This window comes from Populus trichocarpa, chromosome 1, assembly GCF_000002775.5.
Source record: "Populus trichocarpa isolate Nisqually-1 chromosome 1, P.trichocarpa_v4.1, whole genome shotgun sequence".
Taxonomy (NCBI): domain Eukaryota; kingdom Viridiplantae; phylum Streptophyta; class Magnoliopsida; order Malpighiales; family Salicaceae; genus Populus; species Populus trichocarpa.
Genome location: NC_037285.2, coordinates 3,467,255 through 3,489,873, shown reverse-complemented (window position 1 = coordinate 3,489,873; position 22,619 = coordinate 3,467,255). Strand labels below are relative to the sequence as shown.

Here is a 22,619-nt window from a genome sequence, read left to right as displayed (position 1 = left end):
GCTCTTAATTTTGTAAGAATGCTGGCTTGCTTTTCTGTGGTTTCTAGGACCTGTGGGAGGTTAATATGGTAGCTGGCTACAAATCATGTGTACTGGGGCTTTATTTTTCAAAGCTCTGAAAGTTGAGCTGTTATTTGTGCCGCGTATATGTGGAAATGAAACAGGTGTATAATTGTTTGTCATTGACGCTGATGCCTTATCGCACTGTGTAGGTAGGTATTCCTTATATTTGTAGCTGACTCGCATACATTATTGCTCAAGTCCAAGTTCATCAAATGCTTCAAGTTGAGCGAAGAAGGATTTATCCTACCGCTGAACATTGACCTCGCATAAAAATCATAGTAGTCAATAGCAACACCGTTGGAATTGACATGTTCTTGGTAAGAAAGAATTCCAGGTTCGATCTCGGTGACATGATCAGTAACTTTGTCAGACAATTGCAAGCCATCTGCAGTAACCCCCATCGCCAGCCCAAGATGCAAGTCGGTTTGAAGGATAAGTAAGATCATGTTTAGCTTCAAGAGAGCATCTCTCTACTAAAGTTCCCATGGTTGCCGCCAAGACCAATAGTTGAGGCAAGAGGCAACCAGAGAAGAAGAATTGGAAGGAGAGTATATTTTCAAGATCATACCCTGCAATAAAGCTAAATGATGGAGTTATGGGGTTGCTGGCTTGAACCTTACCAATGGACTGCTATCTATAATTCGTCTCAAACAATCAGCTCTTGAATTCACATCCAAAATGACATGGAAAATAAACTCTCTAAACAACCTAAACCAACATCTCAATGAGTAAAAGGAAGAAAATTGACTGTAGTTGGATTTGCACCTATAAGCTCTTTCATTTTAAATGCAACTCTCCCATCAAAATATAAATTTAGATCTAATTAAACTGTTGAGAGCCATGTCAAATTTGTTCCTGCTTCTATTCAACGAAATCAATAGCTCGGTTTGCAATCACAAATAAAAGAAAAAAAGAAAAAAAATAAGAGATGACCTTTGATTCGGCGAAAGTAAGACATGGCGACAGACAATTTAGATAAATGGTTAAAAGTTTTGAAATGCGTCAATTCATGTTTTTCCTGCAAGATCCTTATCCAAATGACCACATAAAAAGAGGATGGATCCATTACTTGCTTGAATATATGTATGTATATATCCAATAAAACGATGCAAACACCTATTCCACCCCCTCCATCTCTCCTGTTCGTTCATCCCTCTTTCTTTCGCAAACAAACATAATGTGAGTGCAGCAACAAAAAATTGAAGACAATGTTACAAGAGGTATCGCTGACAAAAAGATAAAAGAAAAAAGAAATACCAGCAGAGAAATAAATTATGACAGTTTCAAAATCCAAAATCCAACTAGAAGGAAATAATAACTGCGGTACATGGCTCAGAATCATCTTAAAAGGAAAAAGTTGGGTGAGTTACACTTCATCATAAGACCTGTTTTCTTGATGTTAGTTCATCTTATTGATTAAGTCATTAATCTGATTCTCACGATTCCCAGTGTCTCCCCCATCTATGTATAATGCCTTCTTCCCCAGCAATCCTTCTTTCGGCTTGTTGAGTGAAAATGACCCCAAAAAACTAATGATCTCCTTGAAATGTGGACCAGCATTGGCAACTTCATGTACAATATCTTCTAGACATACAATGCCATGCTTCCCTAATGCCTGCCAAAATGAAAAAAAAAAAATGAGAGGAAATGTCATAGGCACTACAAAACCAAACACAGCTGTAACAAGATTCATTACCTGTTCAATAATATTATTATCAATTAAAGGAACTCTTTTGTTGTCTATCTTTCCATAGCCCTTCTTGTAAATCAGATCACTCACATTCTTCAAATTTGGATATCTTCAAAAACAACAAAAGCATGTTAGGACTAATTAATCTGAAATAGTTAAAATGACACAGCAACCAACCACGTAAAATTAATTGGAATAATCATCACCAAACTACCACCACTATTACTAAAAACATTTCAGACTAAAGACTAGAAAATGGAATGTTTAGGATCCAGTTCAAAACAAGAGAAAAGTTTGTGGTGTATAAAACAGTCAGCCAGGCTCCTTGCTACTAAAAGAAATCATGCTATTAGAATTCAACTGCTCGTTTTATGTTTATTAAGGAGTTGCTTGAGGGAGCCATATTTGCATTCAGGTGTTCATTTAAGTCAGAAATCAAAGCCAAAATATGTTCATGGACAATCTCCAACCTGACCTCACATCCTGTCAATAGTAATTTAGGCTCCAAGTAAAATATAGGAAGGGTGTCTTAAAGAGCTTAGCTCTATATCCTGCAGAAGTACTCAAAATAAAGATCACGTGGAATTAATGATGCCAATTGAAACTCAAAAAGAAGCTGCTAGATATCTAATATACACATATCTAAAGTATTCAGTAGGTCACCGGTTCAAAAAGGTTGGTTTGGGGAAGCCAGGAAAAACATCTATATATATATATATATATATATATATATATATCTACTTACACATAAAGAACAAGCACATTTGTTCATAACTCAATTGCAACAAGGCAATAAGGAAATTGGCATGACCCACAAATGACCCAGAGCTAGTGGTGCAGCTCACTTCAGGAGAAGAGAAACAACTGGAATTTCCTTGGCATTAAATCTAACATACGACATATCTATTTGGCATACTCAGAGTAACTATACCAGCTCTCATAATAAATCACTCAAGATTGCTATAATTAATTAAATATTAAACCATTCCCCTGCCAATATTTAAGGCTATACTTAGGCACAATAAATTAAAGAGGATTTGAGCATCCTACCCGTATGTAACATATGGCTCCACCTTTTGCAGCAATTCTAATACCCCTTGGGTTGCCTTCAAGAAGACACCGTGAAAGATTCTTGTCAATCTCAGTTTGTATAAGATGTTCCTAGTTTTTGGATGCATGTCATTTTTTCTGAAAACACATGAACATGTCAGAACTGGATGAATAAATTGCAGAAAAATTGAATGGAATCATTGCAGAGCACCAGTAACCTACCCATGTACGCGAATGACAAATAGGAGCTTCGAATTTGGTATAGATAATGCTGATTTTGCTCTCTTGGTCCTCTGTTTCATACGGATGAGATCCAATTCCTGCATGGAAAGCACCAAGTTTAAAATTATTACAAATTAATACTGTCAGGTTTTACAGACTAAAGAATATCTTGGGAAATGCACAGAAGAGAAGGGGCTGCGTTATAGTATTTTCAGCTACATGAGTTAAAGAAGATTTATGATGCAATCATCAAGTATTTTTACAAATATGAGAAGCCAGAAAAGGTCTTCAATTAGACGAACATCACATTGGGGAGGCTGAACTAACGGAATTATTTTGGCAGGCTAGTTTTTGAAGACTTCACACATGAAATCTTTAATGATATATGGTTATATGGAATGCCCCGAAACATAAAATAGTTCTTCCAAACACGGGACAAAACATATACGAACCACAATAAACATGCCCCTAAGGTACTCTGGTCAAATAGTTAAGAAGCAGGTACAAAAAGTCTTGGTCCTAACTTCTATGTTACCAGAAAACAGCACATACACAATACAAGATCTAGAAAAGGACGACACTTGGACAAGCGGTCAAAACACACTTCAATTCTTATAATCCAAGAATTACTGGTGTCACATTTTATTTTAAGACTTTAATGAAAAACAAGAAGATCACCATATAGAGCATGAGAGACTGAACTTTTTGTCATTTGATGGTTACCCTAATGATTTTACTGGTTTCAAGATGGAAATACTATAGCAAAATGATAACAAATGAAAAAAGGGATCAACAGGCACATTAGCACATGCACTAGGTAAATGGAATCGAGCCGAAAGCAAAAATTTCATTAGAAAATAACTAGAGCATACAACAATTGACCTAAAGATGAACCATTCTGCTTGTCTAGGATGATAGGATCAAATTTATCAAAATGTGTCGACATTTCAAATTTCGCTTGTATTATGCAACACAGGTACTCAAACATGCAACCAGCGCACATTAAAGAAAAAAACCTTTAAAAAAACGCCCACAGCAAGTAAACTATTTTACCTTGTCCCTAAACTCCCTGACAAACTGTTCGGGCCTTTTGATATCGTCCATTCTCCTCTTCTTCCCTCCATTTTGCCCCAACTCCAACTGGGTTTTCCTCGTAAGAGCAATTGATTCTTCCTTATGCTTCCTTTTCTTCAATATCACCTCCGGTACATACGTCAATGCCTGCGGCTCCGCTTCTGCCATTACTATTATTATGATATTCTACCCTCCTTATCCAACCAAAAAAATAAACTCCGCTCCACCTACAATCACATAAAACAATGAAGTTAGCATCTCCTTTCTTGCTGAGATATCGCGAAGACAAATTGAAATTCAAACAAGTGAAACTCTGACTACTAATACCCATGTGGATTCTGAATTTTTATTTTTCATTACTTAAAAACTGTATTTCTTAGCGAGCGAGCAGAAACTCAGATAGAAAAACAACACCTTAATGTTTCCAAAAGGTAAAATCAAAGCAAAACTATACCAATCTCGACAACACCGTTACTTAGTCTCTGTTTGGTCTCGGAGAAAAAAAAACATGAAAAACCAGAAATATGTAATCGTCTAGGAGTCAACGAAACCAACGGGTAAACTGACGATGAAAGAGGGGTTATGGAGATTAATGAATTATTACCTGAGAACTGAAAGAGAGGTGAGTTGGAGAACAAGGAGTTCTGGCGGCGAGTTTTAGGGTTTAGGATGTTGGCTTCACAGTGAAAACCCCTTGCTACCATATAACCTAACAAAAAAGCTAAAAGGAAAGGCAGAAAAGAAAATAAAAAAAAAATAGTTGAAAAAACCGAAGCGTTAGAAAAAAAATATTATTTAGAAAATTTAAAAGTATATTCGGTTCAACTCGGTTTTGATTTTATAGGGTTGGAATTAAAATACCCGAACCGGACCGGTCCGGTTTGCTAAGAAAATTTGCTTTCTGAGTTTCTAGTTCCCTAGCAAACCAACCGCCCCCTCCCTTCCAGGCTCTCACACCCAACCTTTCAATCTTCATCTACACAGCTAGCAAACCAGCCGCCTCCCTCTCCCACACCAGAGAGCTTATTAAGCCGAGAACTAAGCAAAGTGTGTGCATTCGGTCTGTGCTTTCGATTCCTGTTTTCCTTCTCTTATTTCTTTTTTCTATCGCTTCTGTGCATTGCGTCTGTCGGTACATCATCCTTAACTTCTGATCGTATGTTGTACAGGTAGATTTTGCAGCACCCCCAGCCCTAGCAGCAGTCCATCAAAGCACATTTCTCTCGTATCTCCTCTGCAAAGTTCACTTCTTTGTAATAAGATTTCTCTCTGTCGATCTCTGTTTTTTTTGTTCTTTGAAAAAGAAAAGGAGAAAATCTCGCATGTTGGAGTATTTGTACATGAAATTGATGATAAAGTAAGTTTCTTTGACATATGTTTCTCAACGGATGGGTTTTCATTGTTGATTGAAAATGGATAATTTGTCGATATTAATACTTTCAAGTCAGAAAAATGAAGAGATTGTTTTTCTTGCCCATTTGTTAGCTTGTTTGTTTGCTTGCATATCTTGATGAATATAAATAGAAAGTAGAAACAGAGTCCACATTTGCGTTTTAATCTGATTTGGGATGATATGGGATCAAGTTTTACGTTTTGTTATTTTTTAGCCGAGAATGCCTTAGTCCACACTTACGTTTTAACCTGATTTGGCTAAAGTTATAATGCAAAGTAGCTCTTCTTCTTCTTTTAATTATAAAAAATGACCATTAAACAAGCTCGATCTCTTAATTTGTTTTGTTAAATAAAATTTGATTCATGGGTCAATGGATTTATTGCAGAGATCCAACTAACAATTTGCTTCAGAATTGAATTTGTAGTTGATTACCAGACAAAATTCGGAGAAGCTCACCGGAAACTAGAGCTAGAAACGCCTTATTTCGTTTTGTTCCTGTTCTTCATTTCCTTCTTCTCGAATCCAAGGGGGAATTCTCATATTTAGAATCTTTGGTGTGCTCTGTCTACTATTCTTTTGTACTTTCGAAGCTGCCAGTTTACAGCATCATAACAACGGTTCCTCGTTTTCTACATCTTCCTCAAAGTCAACATTAGTTCTACTTCGTTACTCACCGGTTACAACATGTAGGTGGCCCCGCTGTTAATTCACCGGAAACAGGTACATAAAGGTATTTGATCTGTAGAAAAATACTAGTGGAGTACCGTAACAAGCATTTGTTCATTTTGTCTGAGCAAGGGAATATTTTTTATTTACTTTTTTTTATTATTTCTTGTTCATTTTGCTTTCGTATTGGAACTGAGAATCGTGGGTCCAATGTTATTTTTAAATTCCGTGTTGCTGTTCGGTCGTGTGCAAAGTGTTTGTTTATTTGCCTAATAGAACAAATGGGTTCTGCTCTTCATCTATCAGATGCCATTTGGTTGATAAAGACAGTATCATCTATAAAGTGCTGTTTCAAAGATCTACTATGCTAGTTTGCCAAAGAATGCATAGACCTCTGTAAGTACATACATGAATGAGTGAGTAAATTGAAAGTCACCATTTACTGCGCTCTAATATAGGGTTTCCTTCATGTTTTTTTTTTTTTCACCTTTAACAGAGGGAGAGTTTCTTTTTGCTCAATAGCAGAAAAATTTAAATCTCACAAACAAGTATGTATTGGTGATTCTTATTACTATTTAATAGATGTCTCCTTGTAAGTGAAAATATTTATAAATAAGTTGAATTTTTTTAATGTTTAACTTTATTTGACAGGGACAAAGAAATGTCACTGATGAATTTTGGTTCTCTCAGAATTTCACCGCTTTAATTGGTATTTTTACGCAATCTTCGAATTCAAATTATATCAAGTGGCATGTGAATCAAATTTAAGAGTGCAAATCTTCAATGCAGGTAATAATGTTTCAAAGCATTGTCCAGAATCAACTACAGATTCAATTCTGAAGCAAATTGTTAGTGCACTTCACATGGGCGAGAGAAGCAGAGCATCTGCTCTGCTTTTAGAACTTGGCCAAGAAAAAAAGTCATTAAAGCCTCGCAATTTTGTTCCTATACTTCAATATTGTGCTAGATCACCTGATCCATTGGTAAGCTAATTGACGAGAGAATTCGATATCTAATTGTATATGCATGTTTGTGCATTTTAATTTTTAATTTTCTGGATTGAGTTAATGATATTTTTAGTTTGTGCACGCTTGGCATACATGTCATCATGCACATGACAGAATCTAACAAAAACACATGATAAGGAAAAAAAAAAAAAGGTTAAAGTTTGCCACTGGAATAACAAAAATTAAAGTTGTGCACTCAAATAGAAAAATTCAAAAAGTTGCACACCAAAAATATCATTTAACACTTCTGGACTTCCAGCTTGGTCTGTAATCCACTTGTGTCTATTAAACACACTCAGCAGCAGTATTCTATTACGTACACTGATTGTGCAATATTGGGAAGTCAAAGATGCTCCTAGTTCTTGAACTGTGTTAGTGCAGTTGTTATTTAGTCTTGTTCCAAATATTGGGGATCCTGGCTGCAAGATTTACAGAAAGTTGTTCCCTTTTGGCTGCAGCTTGTCTTGGAGACTTGGCAAATAATGGAGGAAAAAGAGGTCGGCCTGGATAGCAAATGTTACCTGCTTATGATCCGAGCACTTTGTAAAGGAGGTTACTTGGAGGAGGTATATGCATATTGTTGTGTTCAGTGAGAGTATTTTTCATGTCGTTATTGTGATGATGTGTTGGAAGTAGTTTCATTTTAACTTTTCAGCATTAGTAATAAATGTTCAAAATGTGGTTATTTCAACATGTTTTGCGTTGTTGACTGATCAATCTTAGTGAGATGACTACATTTCTTTAGCGAGATACTGTTTCTTAAGGGATGGATATGGATGTTGTTCATAATGACAAATGCTGTTTTGCCGGACTTACTGTTAAAAAACTGTGTAAGAAACTAGTTCATTCTTTTTTGGGATGTTGGTTCTAAGTATTCCCATGCCAACCACTTATGCTTCATGCAGGCATCTAATATGATTGATTTTATTGGAGAAAGCCATGGTATCTATCCTACCCTGCCGGTGTATAACACTTTCTTGGGAGCATGCTCAGATATGAGCAGGGCAGATTATGCCGATCAATGTTTGCAATTGATGGAGCGCAGAATGATGGGGAAGGATGAAGTTACTTACATAATGCTTCTCAAGGTGTGTAAAGAGTCTCGGTCTCATTTGATGGTCTTTCCTGTGAAAGGCATTAGTGGTTAAAGCATTTTGGTTCACAATCCCGCTAAACAAAGAAAATTTGCAGCTGAGTGACTGGTTTTCCATTTTTTTCCTACCTGGCTCATGTTCCGTGAGGTTTTAAAGCTGGAAACTGAATTTATTATAAGTTATTACATTAGAAGTTTATTGTCCTAATTTTTTCCTTTTTGCTTTCAGCTGGCAGTTTCCCAACAGAACCTCTCTGCAGTCTATGAAATCTGGGAAGACTACATCAAACACTTCAGTCCAAGCATTCTTACCTTGCAAAAGTTTATTTGGTCCTTTACAAGGCTAAGAGATTTAAAGTCTGCATATGAAAAATTGCAACATATGGTGGTTTTAGCCATCCGAGGAAATACTTTTGTACAGACCTCTTCTAGAGGACAGCTCTATCCATCAAGAGTGAACGTTCCTATACATCCAAACTGTGAATTAGGCTTGCAGAAATTTGATTTAAAGGATAATGAACAGTCTGTTCCCTTATCAGCAAATGCTTCTGCTTGTAACATACAAGAATGTGATAATGAACAGTCTGTTCCTTCAACAGCAAATGCTTCTGCTTGTAACGTACAAGAGTGCGATAATGAACAGTCTGTTCCTTTGACAGCAAATGCTCCTGCTTGTAACATACAAGAGTGTGTTACTTCGGACATGGGAAATAAAGAAGTTGAAAGTGCTGGACAAGTTGGACTGGATAAACGTAAAATCATGCCTTTTTCCAGGATCCTGAGGTGGTCTTTCAATGATGTGATACATGCATGTGCGCAAGCTAAAAAACCTGGATTAGCAAAGCAGTTAATGTTACAGGTCTTGCATTTTTTCTTAAGATTCTGGTTGTTGAATGTGGTTGTCATATGATGTCCCTTGTACTTTAGCATTCCCTGTGCTTACTTCTAGTTATTCTTATACATTAAAATGGGAAGAACATGGCTGCTGAATAATGATTCTTTTACTCTGGAATATTCTCGTGCAACCTTCATCACAGTGACAGCAGTTGAATACTATAACTATCATGGATTTTTGTACAGTTAGATCAAATTCTATTGGAAATCATCTATTGATGCACTTTAAAAATAATTTATCACAATATCTGAAAACTGCAATGTGGTTTAGGCATCTCTATTACAAGGAGGCTGTTATCTTCATCTATTGATGCACTTTAAAAATAATTTATCACAATATCTGAAAACTGCAATGTGGTTTAGGCATCTCTATTACAAGGAGGCTGTTATCTTCTCTGTTCATTAATATTGATATTATATGTTTTTGTTACTTGTTTCTGTTATATTTGTTTTTCTTTTTAAGATTGCTTGTGCAGTTTTGACTGCACTTCGGTACTTTATTACCTTACCGATAGCATTCTTTTCTTGTGCTCAAATTACTTTTCTCATTTCTGTGTAGATGGAAAATATTGGCTTGCTACCTTCAAGCCATACGTATAATGGATTTGCTAGAGCTGTTTCTAAGAGACATTTCAGGAAAGGCATGGAAGTGGTAATACTTTTACTCTTTGGTGATTTATATAACAAAATTCAGAACGCTTTTCTCTCATGATACATGGACTATCTTTTTCGTGAATGGATAAACTAGTTTTGTTCCCTGCAGTTAAAAACAATGCAACAGAAGAATTTGAAGCCATGTGATCCAACGCTTGCAACCATTTCAGTGGCATGTAGCAAAGCTTTGGAACTGGATTTGGCAGAGGTTCTGTTGGATCAAATTACCAACTGTCCATATCCATATCCTTATAATTCATTTCTTGAAGCTTGCGATGCAATGGTGAGTTAAACACCTGCTCCAATCTGATACTTCACACTGGACTTGTGCTCTCTCTCTCTCTCTCTCTCTCTCTCTAGTGAGAAATTTTGCATGAATATGTGGAAATTGATTTCTTTTTATAACAAAGATAGAGAGTGCCCTCGCATTCCTCTTTGATAAGTTGAAATTGTGAATGTTGAATTGAAGAATTATTGATTGGTGATTACAAATCATCTTTACTTGTTATGTTCTAGAGAATATCAATGAAATTGTGTATTAGCGAGTGACAGTACCGTGTTATTGCTAGTGGTTTTTGAAAACTTGTAATTTTCTTGACAAAACTTATCTTGTTGAATCACCTAATCGATGAATTCAAGTACTACATTTGAATGATCTCATTGTCAGTAGAAAATTTCAGTCTGTTAATTTTGCAGGATCAACCTGAGCGTGCTGTGCGGATGTTGGCTAAAATGAAAAAATTAAAGATTCAGCCAGATATCAGGACATATCAGCAACTGTTTTCATTAGTTGGCAATACAAATGCTCCATATGAGGATGGTGATATGTTGTCACGTGTAGACTCTGCTAAACGGATAAAGGCTATAGAGAAGGATATGGCGAAAAATGGTGTCCAGCATAGTCGGGAATCAATGAAGAACTTGGTAATTCCGTGCTGCACACTTGTTTTTTTAACCTTTTACGTGGGCATTTAGATATCAATAAATAATTGCTTTGAATATGACTTTTTTTATTGATCACCTTGAAAATTCCACCCACTTTGAAAGCATGAAAAAATTATCGATCACTAGTTTTGCCCTAAGTTTCACAAAGGGTGTCTTTAACCATGCTCAAAAATTGAGAATGGTTAATAAATGTTGTGCATCCCTATCTGTTTTTCAACGTCTCAAAGATACCTTTCTATATATGTTTTTAGTAAAAGTTCAATTCAGTTGTAATGAATGGTATAGTAGGAAAGCAGAAGAACTAATGCTACATTTTTATTTTAGCTTTTTGGCATACATTTGGAAAGATTAATTTTTTTTTATTAGAAAGCATGGTTCCCTGCTTGGTACCTTCTTAATGTGGTGAATCCATTGGTGCTGCTTTAAGAGGGACCTGCACTGATGCAATTGATGAAAAACATTGACTGTTGCAATTGCATGTACTCTGTTTCCATGACATGGTATGGCGGCAACATTTGGATGCTTTAAGGCTATAGGTATATACACAGGCTTCCTAATGAACTAGCACATCAAATCCGGTGGATGGGATAATGCTGCTTGGAATTATTGTTCTGTCTTATAGGATTCCTCTTTCAATTGCTTTTGATTTTATTATATCTGGATTGTCCACCTATCTATCCATTTGACAAAATTAACATGATCTTATTGAAGCACGTTTTTCCTGGCAATGAAAAATGTTGATCTCTGGCTCTTGAATTGTTCTGGCATTAACTTCCATTTATCCATGCAGTGCACCTCTGCTTGCCCTTGCATTTTGAACTGAAACTGTCCTGGTTAAAAGTTTTAAGTTTTGTGGCTTAAAATATAGTCTATAACATTGATTCCTCTTTGGATGTCTCCAGTTGAAAGCTCTTGGAAAAGAAGGGATGATGAGAGAGCTAATGCAATATTTAGGTGTGGCAGAAGATCTTTTCTATCATAGTAACACGCATCTGGGAATACCTATTTATAACACAGTGCTGCATTCACTCGTTGAGGCTGAGGAAGTAAGTGGTTCTGCTTGTGAGTTATGAATTTCCACTGCTAGTTGATGACCTGTGGATCCATTCTCCTGCCTTATGCTACAAATTATGTTTCTGGTTAACATGCAGTGTCGAATGGCAATTGCACTTTTCAAACATATGAAAGCAAGTGGTTTCGAGCCAAATGCTGCAACTTACTGTATAATGATTGATTGTTGTCGCACTATAAGATGTTATAAATCTGCCTGTGCATTGGTTTCCATGATGTTGCGTTCTGGGTTTTATCTACAGACGGTGGGGTACACTGCTCTCATAAAGGTATATGCACTTGTCTCTCTGCTCATGTGTCATCTTAATTAATATTCCACAAAATGCTGCTGCCTTGAAGATTTAATAAACACAGAAATGTGCATATCACCAAGTTTCTGCTTCTAATATGCCTGAAACTTATCCGTAAACATGCTTTACAAAAGTTCCAAATTTCCGAGTTCAAGTAGTTGGCCTACCATCTCCCTCTGCACTTAATTGCTTGTTAGCATCAATGCATCATTTATGCTGAAATATAATGTAGAAATCTTGCACATAAATGTAAGGTACTGCACCTTTATTTTCTTGTTTCTCATTCCTTCATGGCTACAATCATGCATTGATCATGCCAGGCTTATGAGATATGACCGTTTCTTTTATCAAGCGTTGCTTCCAGGAGGTCCTGCCTCTAGCCCTTGTCATGCCTTTACAGCTTGCTATTTTTTGGGTTTTAACAGTTAGGATATTCTCGAGACAGCTTCCATGAATCCATGCACCAGGACCAGGTCCCTCCCAGTCTCTGGCTGGGTATTAAACAAACCATCCATACCGGGCCAGGTGCATCCGCATGAAATTACTTTCTTGCAGTCTCCTTTAGAATTTGAATCCATGATGATAACATGGGGGAGTAAACCCACTTACCACCAGAGCTAAGTCTCCAAGGGTTATAGAACATGATAGCAAATGATTATCCATAAAAATGGCACATGTGCTGATTTCCTGCCCTATATCTTATTTGGTCCAAGGATTTGAGAACATGAAGAAGTAAGAGATGATACTTGGTATTTACTAGTTCATGACTGCATGTGCCATGGGTTACCTTGGGTTGTAAATTATGAAAGTTTGGTTTTGGCACTGCTGACTTTTTCTTATGTTTTTTTTTTTGAGTATAGTGCTGCCAAGTGCTAACCTATAACTGGCTTCGTGCTAGTCAATAATCTGACTGTTATCTTATTTTCTTTCAGATTTTGTTGCAAGATGAAAATTTTGATGAAGCGTTGAATCTTTTGGATCAAGGGCACTCTGAAGAGATTAAACTTGATGTACTGTTATATAATCCTGTTCTTCATGTAGCAAAAGATAAGGTATACTATCACACACCAAACTCAGACAAAAAAAAATTGATAACTAGAATGTACTATGACACTGGCATGATGTCTATGTCTTGCCTTGCCTTCAGTTTTTTTCGCAAAAAAAATCCTTATGCCAAGCAACTAAGTATTGTTTTTTCCTTGAATATTTAGGGAAGGATCGATATCATAGAGCTTATTGTTGAGCAGATGCACCGGGAGAAAATCCAGCCTGATACTACAACCTGCAACAATGTGTTCACCGCCTATGTGTATTGTGGTTTTCATAATATGGCCATGGAAGCATTGCAAGTTCTGAGCATGCGGATGATTAGCCAAGAAGACTGTGTTCTGGAAGAAAAGAAGGCAGAACTTGAGGATTTGATCCTTTCTGAAGACAAGGAAGCCGAGTCACGAATACTTGAGCATTTTAAAGATTTTGAGGAGAATATTGCTGTTGCCCTTTTGAATTTAAGAAATTGTGCCATTCTTGGGTTTCCAATTTCTTGGTCACCAAATAAGAGCGCGTGGGCAAGAAGACTTTCAGCTAACTATGATAGCAGAAAGAAAGTCCACTGACACTTGCAACCGCAGATGTGTTTTAGATTGGATGATTAGTCAGTTACACCAAATTAAGGCTGCAATTTTATCTCAGAAGCTATAGCTATGCCATTTTAACAGCCACTGACTTCGTGCAGTTGGAGCTCTTGGTGGAGAGCTGTTCTATAGTGGGCCAGTTGGGTTTCCCTCCAACTTCTTGGCTACCGTTGTAACATCCGACAGGTTCTGCATAGCAGCAGTTGTGCTCCAAATTTTGCCAGTTAATTCAGAAGAAAAGTTGATCTGTTGATTGTGTACAGCCCCCGTGTAGATACCCAATTTTGTCCAAGAAAAAAAGTCAAGATTATATCCATTGTCTAAATCTCTGGCTTTAAACAACCCCATTGATAAAATGCACACGTGACATTCCCTAAAAGTGTGGATTAATTTCTCAAAAAAAAAATTAATTAAGCTAGCCGCAAACTGGTTCTTGTTTCACGCAAAAACCGGTTCGTGCCGCCCAGAACAACCAATTGGGCGGCACTTGTTCTTTTCTTATTAAAAAAAAATGAAATTTTCAAGCGGCACTGCCCAAAATAATCATGTATGCCGCCCAGCTTACCAATGGCTGAGCAGCACACATGATTATAAACAGGGAGGGTTGCTCTACTGGTGGGGAATTTGTAAGCCGGAGATAAACAGAGAATGCTGGCAGGTTAAGAAAAAAAATAAAAATAAGGAGAGGGCTGGGATTCGGCATTCAAGAAAACGAGAGAAGCTCCTAGGATGATTGAGCTAAAAAATATCTCAGGTTATCAAAGGAAAAGAAGGGATATATATGTTTTCTCAAGGCTGATTTCAACGTCAACGAGCAGATTTTAAGCCTCGGGTATGAACTTTAAAATTTCCTTGGCGTTTTAATTATTTTCTTTGAGGTAACGTTAATGTCCATTGTCATTCTCATTAGGATTAGTTATGATATTTCAAAATTTAAAATATATAAATAATATGTTATTTTGATAGTGATTAATTAATATATTCAAATACTTGAATTTCATCTTTTTAGTTTTAAGAATTTTAGATTTATGGTAAAAATTTAAGTACTACAAGGACAGTTCTGATTATAAAAACTTAAAGATCCTCCCGTAATAAATCATTATATATAAAAAAAAACAATAAATAATTTAAAAGAGTATTAAATTTAAGGAACAAATATGTTTGTTCTTGATTTTTAAGTTGGTTAATACTCTGTAACCTATAAGAGTTTATCTTACGAGATAAAAACTTTTAAATCCTTGCCTGAAAAGTTCAGTCTCATGAACCTTATTGTTTTTAGAGAAAAGAAGGATTAGAAAGTCCTCTGCTTTCGGTGGCATCAATGACAAACAAATATTTCTTACATTTATTAATGAGACAGTAAATATTGGAAGTCTTTTAAGAGACCTTGTATACACCTATGAGTATAGAAAAATCATTACATCAATACGAACAATTATTCTAAATGGATAGTCATGATGGTTTATCATATCTTCAATACTTTTATTTTAAGGGGTCATTTAGGACCAGACATGTAGCTTTACTTGGTAATGTTTGAATTCAAATGCTTTGCGTTTGACATACTTGTCAGACTCACATTTCATTGGGCTTGACTGACTGCTAAGCTCAAATTCTTTTGGATCCAACATGTTTACAAACTTAAGCTACCTTAAGCTTAGCTGCTTGCAAAGCTCGAGTGCTTTTGGGTTTGGCATGTTTGTCGGACTCATGCCAAGTGCACGTTTTTTGGGTCTAACATGTTTTCAATATTTACAGTATCTTGGACTTGAGATCTTGGACTTGGCTAAATGTCAAGCCCAAGTCCCCTGAGACTAGTTTATTTGACAGATCCATGTTATTTTGAGTTTAGTTAAATATCAAGTTCAAGTTTTCTGGATTTGATGTGTTTGTCAAGCATGTTGTATCTAATTAATATTTTTTATTTATAAAAATCTTAATTATATATTTTGCCTCATCAACTATATATATATATAAGCAAAGGCATGGACTACAAGGATAATCATGATACAAATTAAATAACTTTTCCTAACCATAACTTCTAACCTAACATTCTATTTTTTTTATTATTCAATTTTATTTTCTTATTCATTTAATACGTGTCCTAATAATTTTATTAATCTATAAACATTCATTTTCTCATTCCGCGGCATGGCATATTATCTATTGGTATTGCCATGTGTTTATTTATTTAATTCTTGTAATTCTCTTGTTTATCTTTCCTCGTATCGTCACCTTTTAAAATTAATGCTTAACCTGTTGTTAATCAATGGTTCTGCCACTCACAAATAATTTTACAATAAAAATTATAGGACTATGGAATTTTGAGAGGTTAGCAAGATAAATTTCCCAAAATAATTCCTGAGATAAAAAAATAATTTTAAGATCCCACCAAGCTGGAGGATTCTAACATGAGCTCTGTATTTAAAAATAATAAAATAATAATGAATATTATTGATTAACAACTTAAATATTTACAAATGTTTTTGTTGTAAGGTTCATCCCACGATGAAAATAATTTTTGAGGTGAAGATAATTTTAAGATTACACCAATCATGCTGGAGGAATATTGATAAAGATTTGGTTTTAGAAGATAATAAGAAAATAATGGATATCATTAATTATTGATTATATTTTTAAAATAAAAATTATTTGAGGACAGAATTTTAGGAGGTTTGTAAGTTGGTTTTCTCAAAATAATTTATAAGATCCCATCAAATATGCTGGTGGATTTTAATATAAACTTGGTATTTAAAAATAATAAAATATTAACTAACATCATTAATTAATAATTTTTTTTTTTGGTGTTAATCAGGGTATCTCAGGTTTCATCCAGACTAATCCCTGTCTCAAATGGCAAGTGCTCCCAAGAAACCGTTTATAAATATGGCTCATGAAATATGGAATTTTAAGAAGTTTGTAAGATGATTTTCTAAAATAATTCAAGAGGTGAAAATAATTATAAACGCCACCAAAGTTAAAATAATATATTTAACAAAAAATTAATTGTTTTTTTAAAACACGGCATGATCAGACTTCCAAACACTCCATAAAAAAAATAGAAGTCTCACACGAAATTGCCGTTGAGACACAGCGAGCGAGCGGTAGACGACCTGTCTTTGTCTCCAAACAAACCCCAATCTCATCTTCTTATTATTTCTAATCGATCGATCGATCGAACCCAAATCCTTACTACCAATCATTAATTCCACAAATTCCTTTCTCAAAATCATCATTTACGATCATCATTAAATAACAGAGAAGGAAATTGAATCGAATTTTGAGAGAGATCTGCAATGGAAGTGACTACTACTTCTTCATGGGACGCTTTACGCAAACAGGTTGCTTCATCATTTCTTTCTCCTTTCTGATTGCTTCTTCTGTTTGGGTTCCTGATTTCTTTTTTCTGTTTTAGAGATTTGAATCGAAAGTTTCGATTTTTGTTTTGTTTTAGTTGCGCTATTTTCATACTTTCGCTTGAGAATTATTATGTATGTGTAGAATTTGCTTGCTTTTTATGTTATACTAGACGGCAGACGCCAGAAGAAATTCAGCAAGGTCATTATGGTCTTGCTGTAGAAGGGGCCGAAAAAAATGAAAATGAGAGAATGTTGACAGGATGCATATGCTAAAACGCAATAGAGGGGTACCATGTGATCTTGCGTGGATGAAGAGTAAAGGATTTGGTTTCACATTGATTTTCTTAGAAATCGTCTAGTTTGGATCTACAATTGAATGGAATGAAAGATTTTTCGAGCTGATTGAAACCAACTGGTTTTGAATGAGAATTTATTCCGTGGAGTTGATTTGGTTTTGGGAGAAGGGTAATGCGGGGCTGGAATATATGTGAATGAATAAGGCCAACTGGAATATCTGTTGTCAAGAGGATTGGTTGGTTTCAATTATATTTAGACGTCTTCAAATGATGCTAAGTAGGATTCATGTATTGAAAATTCATGGATGCTCATCGTCTTGAATGATGGAGGGAATTACTTCTAGGGAACTAGGGATATTGCTTTAGGGGTGATGATGCATTGAGGCTGTTTGTCTTGAGTTTCCTGAAGTCTTGAAGACCCTGCCATGGATAGCTTGAACTTTGTCATTGGTGATGCTCATATCATGCCATGGGTTTTGGAGATTTGAGTTTCTTTCTGTTTGGATGGTTGAGAACATCAAGATATCTATGAATTTATCAATTCAATTTCAAGAGATGGTTCAATAATGAGATTAGTTTTATTCAAATGATTTTTTTTCAGGGATTAAAGTAGATTAGTTAAACCTCTCAGGTTCAGTGCTGAATAACATATATGTATGGCTTCTTCATAAGGGTAGTTTTAAATCTATAGTATTACTTCTTAAACTAGAAGTGATCATGTCTGCATTTAACAACATTCCTGATGGTCAAACCACAATAGTACTTAAACCTCATGAGCGAAGTTCCATAACAGTACTTAAACCTCAGGAACAAAGTTGTTAGAGAGCTCAAAGTGTAACTGAACTAAAAACTTAAGGAGCCCTAGTTATCTTTCCTAACATCCTTTCATGTCATCATACAGGGAGTTATCATGGTTGCTTTACAAGTTCGTTTGTTATTAATCCATGTTCTTTTCTTATACTTTCTGCTTGATATTAATTCCTGCTTGCTAAAGTTTTGGATCTCTTTGTAAATGATATTCTGAGATATTATTGCAGGCGAGGAAACTCGAAGCTCAGTTAGATGAGCAGATGAACTCATATCGTAAACTGGCATCCTCAAAGGGTTCTACAAAAGTTGATTCTGCAGAGAATGATCCTGAATCTGGGATAGACCGACTATTAAAACAGCTCCAACAAGTAAATTCACAGATGCAAGCATGGGTATCATCTGGAGGATCAGAAATGGTTTCTCACACCTTGACTCGGCATCAGGAAATTCTTCAAGATCTTACTCAGGTACAGTGGCCTTGCAGTCAATCTGTGAGCTTTTGCTTATGGTCCTCAAATATCTTGAGTTTCTTTATTTAAGTTGACCCTGCAAGAGGCAAACATCTCTTGAAGCTGAGACCAATTCTATTGCTTCTTTTTTCTTTTTTCTTATGATGGGTTTTCTCTTTATTGTTTAATTTCACTACAAATGAAACAATCAGGCTTTATAGCTCGTTATCATTGGAAAACCAAGAATACCTGCAAAAGGAGGTATGGTGCTAGTTTGTTACTGATGGAGATAACTTGGAATTTTTCTGGTTTTCACATGGCAATGTTAATAAGCTGACATGTTTGACAAATAGTTTTGAATTTGGGCACCAATGATGGATTTATTGTTTCGGCTATTGCTCTCATGCTCACATGCACAAACCTGTTAATAAGCTGATGAATTATTTGGTTTCCAATTGAACAATCGTAGTCCATTTCACCTTTGCTGGAATAAACAGAAACATAATGCCTTTGTTATTATGCTTTTCTTGCTTTGGAGTTGAAATTGATGGATGAAAAACTAAAAAAATTCGATGATAATGGCAATCTTCTTTCTTAATTCCCACTTAACTTCTTCTTTTCTGGCTTCTACTCCTTCACTCCTTCAACCAAATGCCCCCCCTCCTCCCAAAAAATAAAAAGACACACAACAGGGAAATGTGTAATCTTTTGCACAGTAGTGGATTATATCCATTTTAACTCACTTGGAATTACACATGATTAAGTGCAGGAGTTTCATCGCCTCCGTTCTGGCATGAGGGCTAAGCAAGAACATGCTCTGCTTCTGGAGGATTTTAGAGAGTTTGATCGAACAAGATTAGATTTGGAAGACGGTGTTGGTTCTGCAGACCAAGCTCTCCTTAGAGAGCATGCATCCATTAGCCGAAATACCGGTCAGGTACATGCCAATGGGCTTTTCTTTTTGTGGTAATGTGTTTGTGTTATATGGGTGTGTGGACTTCCACATCCTCAATCTATTATACATCTCCTTTTCTATTGCAATGAAACACTTGGCATAATACATTTAAAATCATAGAAACATTGAAACATTCAGGCTATGTTTGGAGCTGTTGTATGGTTTCGCTCTCATGCCGTCCCAAGCACTTTAAGTGCTTGCTATACAATTTCTCTAATTTTCACACTCCATGTCAACATGCATATGCAATCTATAGTGTGTTTTTATGCAAAAATAAAAATAAAATCTGAAGCAGGAAATTTCAACCATGACTGCTATTTGCAACTTGTGCTTTTTGTTAAAGTTCCTTGTTCCTGATGCTCTGGTGCTGCAGATGGATAATGTGATTTCACAAGCTCAAGCAACTCTTGGTTCTCTTGTTCTTCAACGTTCAACTTTTGGAGGAATTAATTCAAAGCTGAGTAATGTTAGCAGCCGCCTCCCAACGGTATGCAAAATTTAGCTCAAGTGACTAATAATCTTTGAAATATTTCTTGATCACTGACTGAAGCTATGTCTTGAATCTCTTAAAGGAAACCTTAAACAGACTTGTTTCTTTTTTGCATTCTATAGCCCATAAATGGTGTAAAACAAGTTGAGACGCTTGATAATAGGTTGTGTTGTGAAAAACCTGCAGCAATTATCGATGAATATTGCAATAGGAGAGAAACCAGAAAGAGCACAAGATTTAACTTGGTTCAGCAATGTGTCTATATCCACAAGAGCGAGGAGCTTTTATTTTTCACTATGTCGAAATAGAGTTACATAGTATGTATTTATAGTAGATTCTAAACTGCCCAAGAAAACCTAGTCGCCCTAGGAATCCTAACCATCCAAGAAGTATTAATAATTTTTTCTAACATCCCTTTACCGTTGCTGAATAAAGCTGCCAAATAAGCAACTGTTAAAAAAATGTCTTTTGATGGCATCTTTTGTAACGGACAGGTATCTCCATTAGCATGCTAGAATAAACAAGATGGCATCACTTTAAGGTGATTGCTTAACTGATGCAGGAGCTTTTTAGTAATTTCCTTATACTTTTGGTTTTCTCATTTGATTTAAGAGTCTTAGCTGTCATGTGATTAGCATGTGACGTATAGTTAGAGGTTATGATTTTAACCAAGTATAAATAGGCTACTAGGTTTATTTTAAAGGACTTTCTTTGTTTTTTTATCAATCTGTTCAGGTTTTAGAGGTTTCTTATGAACTCTAAACCCAATTATCTTGTTCCAACTTCAACTCCCTTCTAGTTTCTTAGCCATTGTTGTGCTATAATTTCTGTTTACTATTGTTTCCCCTCCCCCCGCCCAATCAAATGATCTATTTTCCATTACTTCAACTTTCATATACACTTCCATGTATGTACTTGCAATGATCGACAAGCTTCAACTTAACTTTGCAGGTAAATCAAATTCTGTCAGCAATAAAGAGGAGAAAGTCTATGGATTCCATCATACTTTCCCTGGTTGCTTCCGTATGCACTTTTCTTATTTTTATTTACTGGGTGACCAAGTAAGAATTTCATCATGTACGTGCTTGGAAGTTGCTTGTGGGGAGACAACCCAATTTTTTATTTTTTTTTGCTCTAAATTGGATCAAGGAAGGTTGTATTTTTTGTCCAAGTCTATATTGACATCCCTAGTAGTTAATGCTTTGTATTATCACCCGTGTAGCATTAATGATATGCCTTGTAAAGGTCAATACAAAGTTCGTATAGACAAAAATGATGAGAATGTTTTGTCGAAACTGAGAAATTATATTGACATTTACTTTCACAGACCTGGTACACAGCCTTGGATCAACTAGGGTTACCAGGTAAGCTGTGGTTCATTGTCTGTTATTCATGAAGTCTGAAGATGATGGTTGAGCTTACCTTGTGACATCATTTGAATCTGCATTTGAGCATCCAACTCAGAAAAGAAAAGAAAATAGCTTGATCTAGTCTAGGGCAGAGAAGAAATAGTGCGTGTAATATTGTGTTTGTGGATGGATAGAGAGAATTTTAAGCATGCAAACAGTGTAGGTGGAGTACACAAATTTAGTTATGTTTTACATGTAGGCCTCGAGCTTTGGTGCTGTCAGTTTTCTGTAGCCATGAGGCAAATGTTCGGTTCTAATCTCAACAAGTTCTACGTGTTGCTGCCATTAGCGCAATCCTCATCTCGTGTCCTTTTTACTATAAATGTGCTGCAGCATCGTCATGGGATAGGCTGTTATTTTTTGGTGAAAGTGCTTTTAATATCAACGGTTGAACAGTCAACACTAAAGTTACTGGTCAAAAATATCAACGCTAACTTCACCGTGTCAAAGACCAGATTATGGAAAGATGCTACACCACATTCCTGGTGGTGGTGGTGGTGGTGGTGTTTTATGACATTTCCTCACAAAACATGAACCATCAAGTCATCCGAAACTCATCTGCAGTCTACGGAGTTCCCTATCCCCATATTTTAACAAGAGATGGGAGCATTCTCATGGTGTAATAATCTTGCACTACAAAAAGTCGGAACAAGCTTGAGGCTATACCTATTAAACTTGTTCCAGCTTAAGCCATGAGTTAATGGTCGGATAGGTTGATTCATATCATAATTAAAATTATGATGTTTTGAAAAATATTAAATTAAATTTAACTAAATCAATGTTTATTTAGTTCGATTTAAAATATCGTCTAAATTAAATTTTAAATTTATAAATCATTAAATTGATATATTAAACTTAGATAAGTTTAATAACTCCACTTAATAATTTATTTATCAAATTATTAACTCGGTTTCATATACATATTTAAAATCTATTTAAGACCTCAATCTAAAACACATGAACACCCACACAAGTAAAATAATACATTATGAAAAAAATAGAATATAATACATTATAAATAAGGTAAAATGTAGTTTTAATATTTCATGATACATACAATTATTTTTATATTTAACAAGTATCAAATAAGTATTCAGAATAATTAAAA

At 35.6% G+C, this 22,619-nt stretch overlaps 3 protein-coding genes across 23 annotated transcripts; 2 read left to right on the top strand and 1 right to left on the bottom strand.

Moving 5' to 3' along the window:
• Nucleotides 1–1,303: 1,303 nt before the first annotated feature.
• On the bottom strand, nt 1,304–4,871 carry LOC7487064 (60S ribosomal protein L7-1). Its single transcript, XM_002297763.4, has 6 exons — nt 4,704–4,871; nt 4,079–4,326; nt 3,026–3,123; nt 2,804–2,941; nt 1,760–1,862; nt 1,304–1,678 (listed from the first exon to the last, which is right to left on the bottom strand). Exons 2-6 carry the CDS (start codon nt 4,265–4,267, stop codon nt 1,463–1,465), a joined length of 744 nt encoding a protein of 247 aa, XP_002297799.1. The 5' UTR covers nt 4,268–4,326; nt 4,704–4,871; the 3' UTR covers nt 1,304–1,462.
• A 126-nt stretch (nt 4,872–4,997) lies between these two features.
• Nucleotides 4,998–14,062, top strand: LOC7487063 (pentatricopeptide repeat-containing protein At1g76280). 21 transcript variants are annotated; one of them, XM_024596546.2, is made up of 17 exons: nt 4,998–5,146; nt 5,269–5,352; nt 6,083–6,222; nt 6,465–6,554; nt 6,655–6,706; nt 6,810–6,867; nt 6,948–7,141; nt 7,624–7,731; nt 8,071–8,253; nt 8,488–9,117; nt 9,712–9,804; nt 9,916–10,089; nt 10,503–10,730; nt 11,654–11,797; nt 11,903–12,091; nt 13,045–13,164; nt 13,324–14,062. In XM_024596546.2, the coding sequence occupies exons 4-17, from the start codon at nt 6,523–6,525 to the stop codon at nt 13,726–13,728; spliced, it is 2,610 nt and encodes an 869-aa protein (XP_024452314.2). In that variant the 5' UTR covers nt 4,998–5,146; nt 5,269–5,352; nt 6,083–6,222; nt 6,465–6,522; the 3' UTR covers nt 13,729–14,062. The 21 variants fall into 21 exon arrangements, with proteins under 21 accessions (XP_024452314.2, XP_024452297.2, XP_024452301.2 ...); XM_024596529.2 differs by having other exon boundaries at nt 5,903–6,222; XM_024596533.2 differs by having other exon boundaries at nt 5,878–6,222.
• Nucleotides 14,063–16,786: 2,724 nt separating this feature from the next.
• Nucleotides 16,787–21,491, top strand: LOC7496051 (Golgi SNAP receptor complex member 1-1). Its single transcript, XM_002299228.4, has 5 exons — nt 16,787–17,084; nt 18,436–18,675; nt 19,427–19,594; nt 19,986–20,099; nt 21,054–21,491. The coding sequence occupies exons 1-5, from the start codon at nt 17,040–17,042 to the stop codon at nt 21,165–21,167; spliced, it is 681 nt and encodes a 226-aa protein (XP_002299264.1). The 5' UTR covers nt 16,787–17,039; the 3' UTR covers nt 21,168–21,491.
• Nucleotides 21,492–22,619: the final 1,128 nt, after the last annotated feature.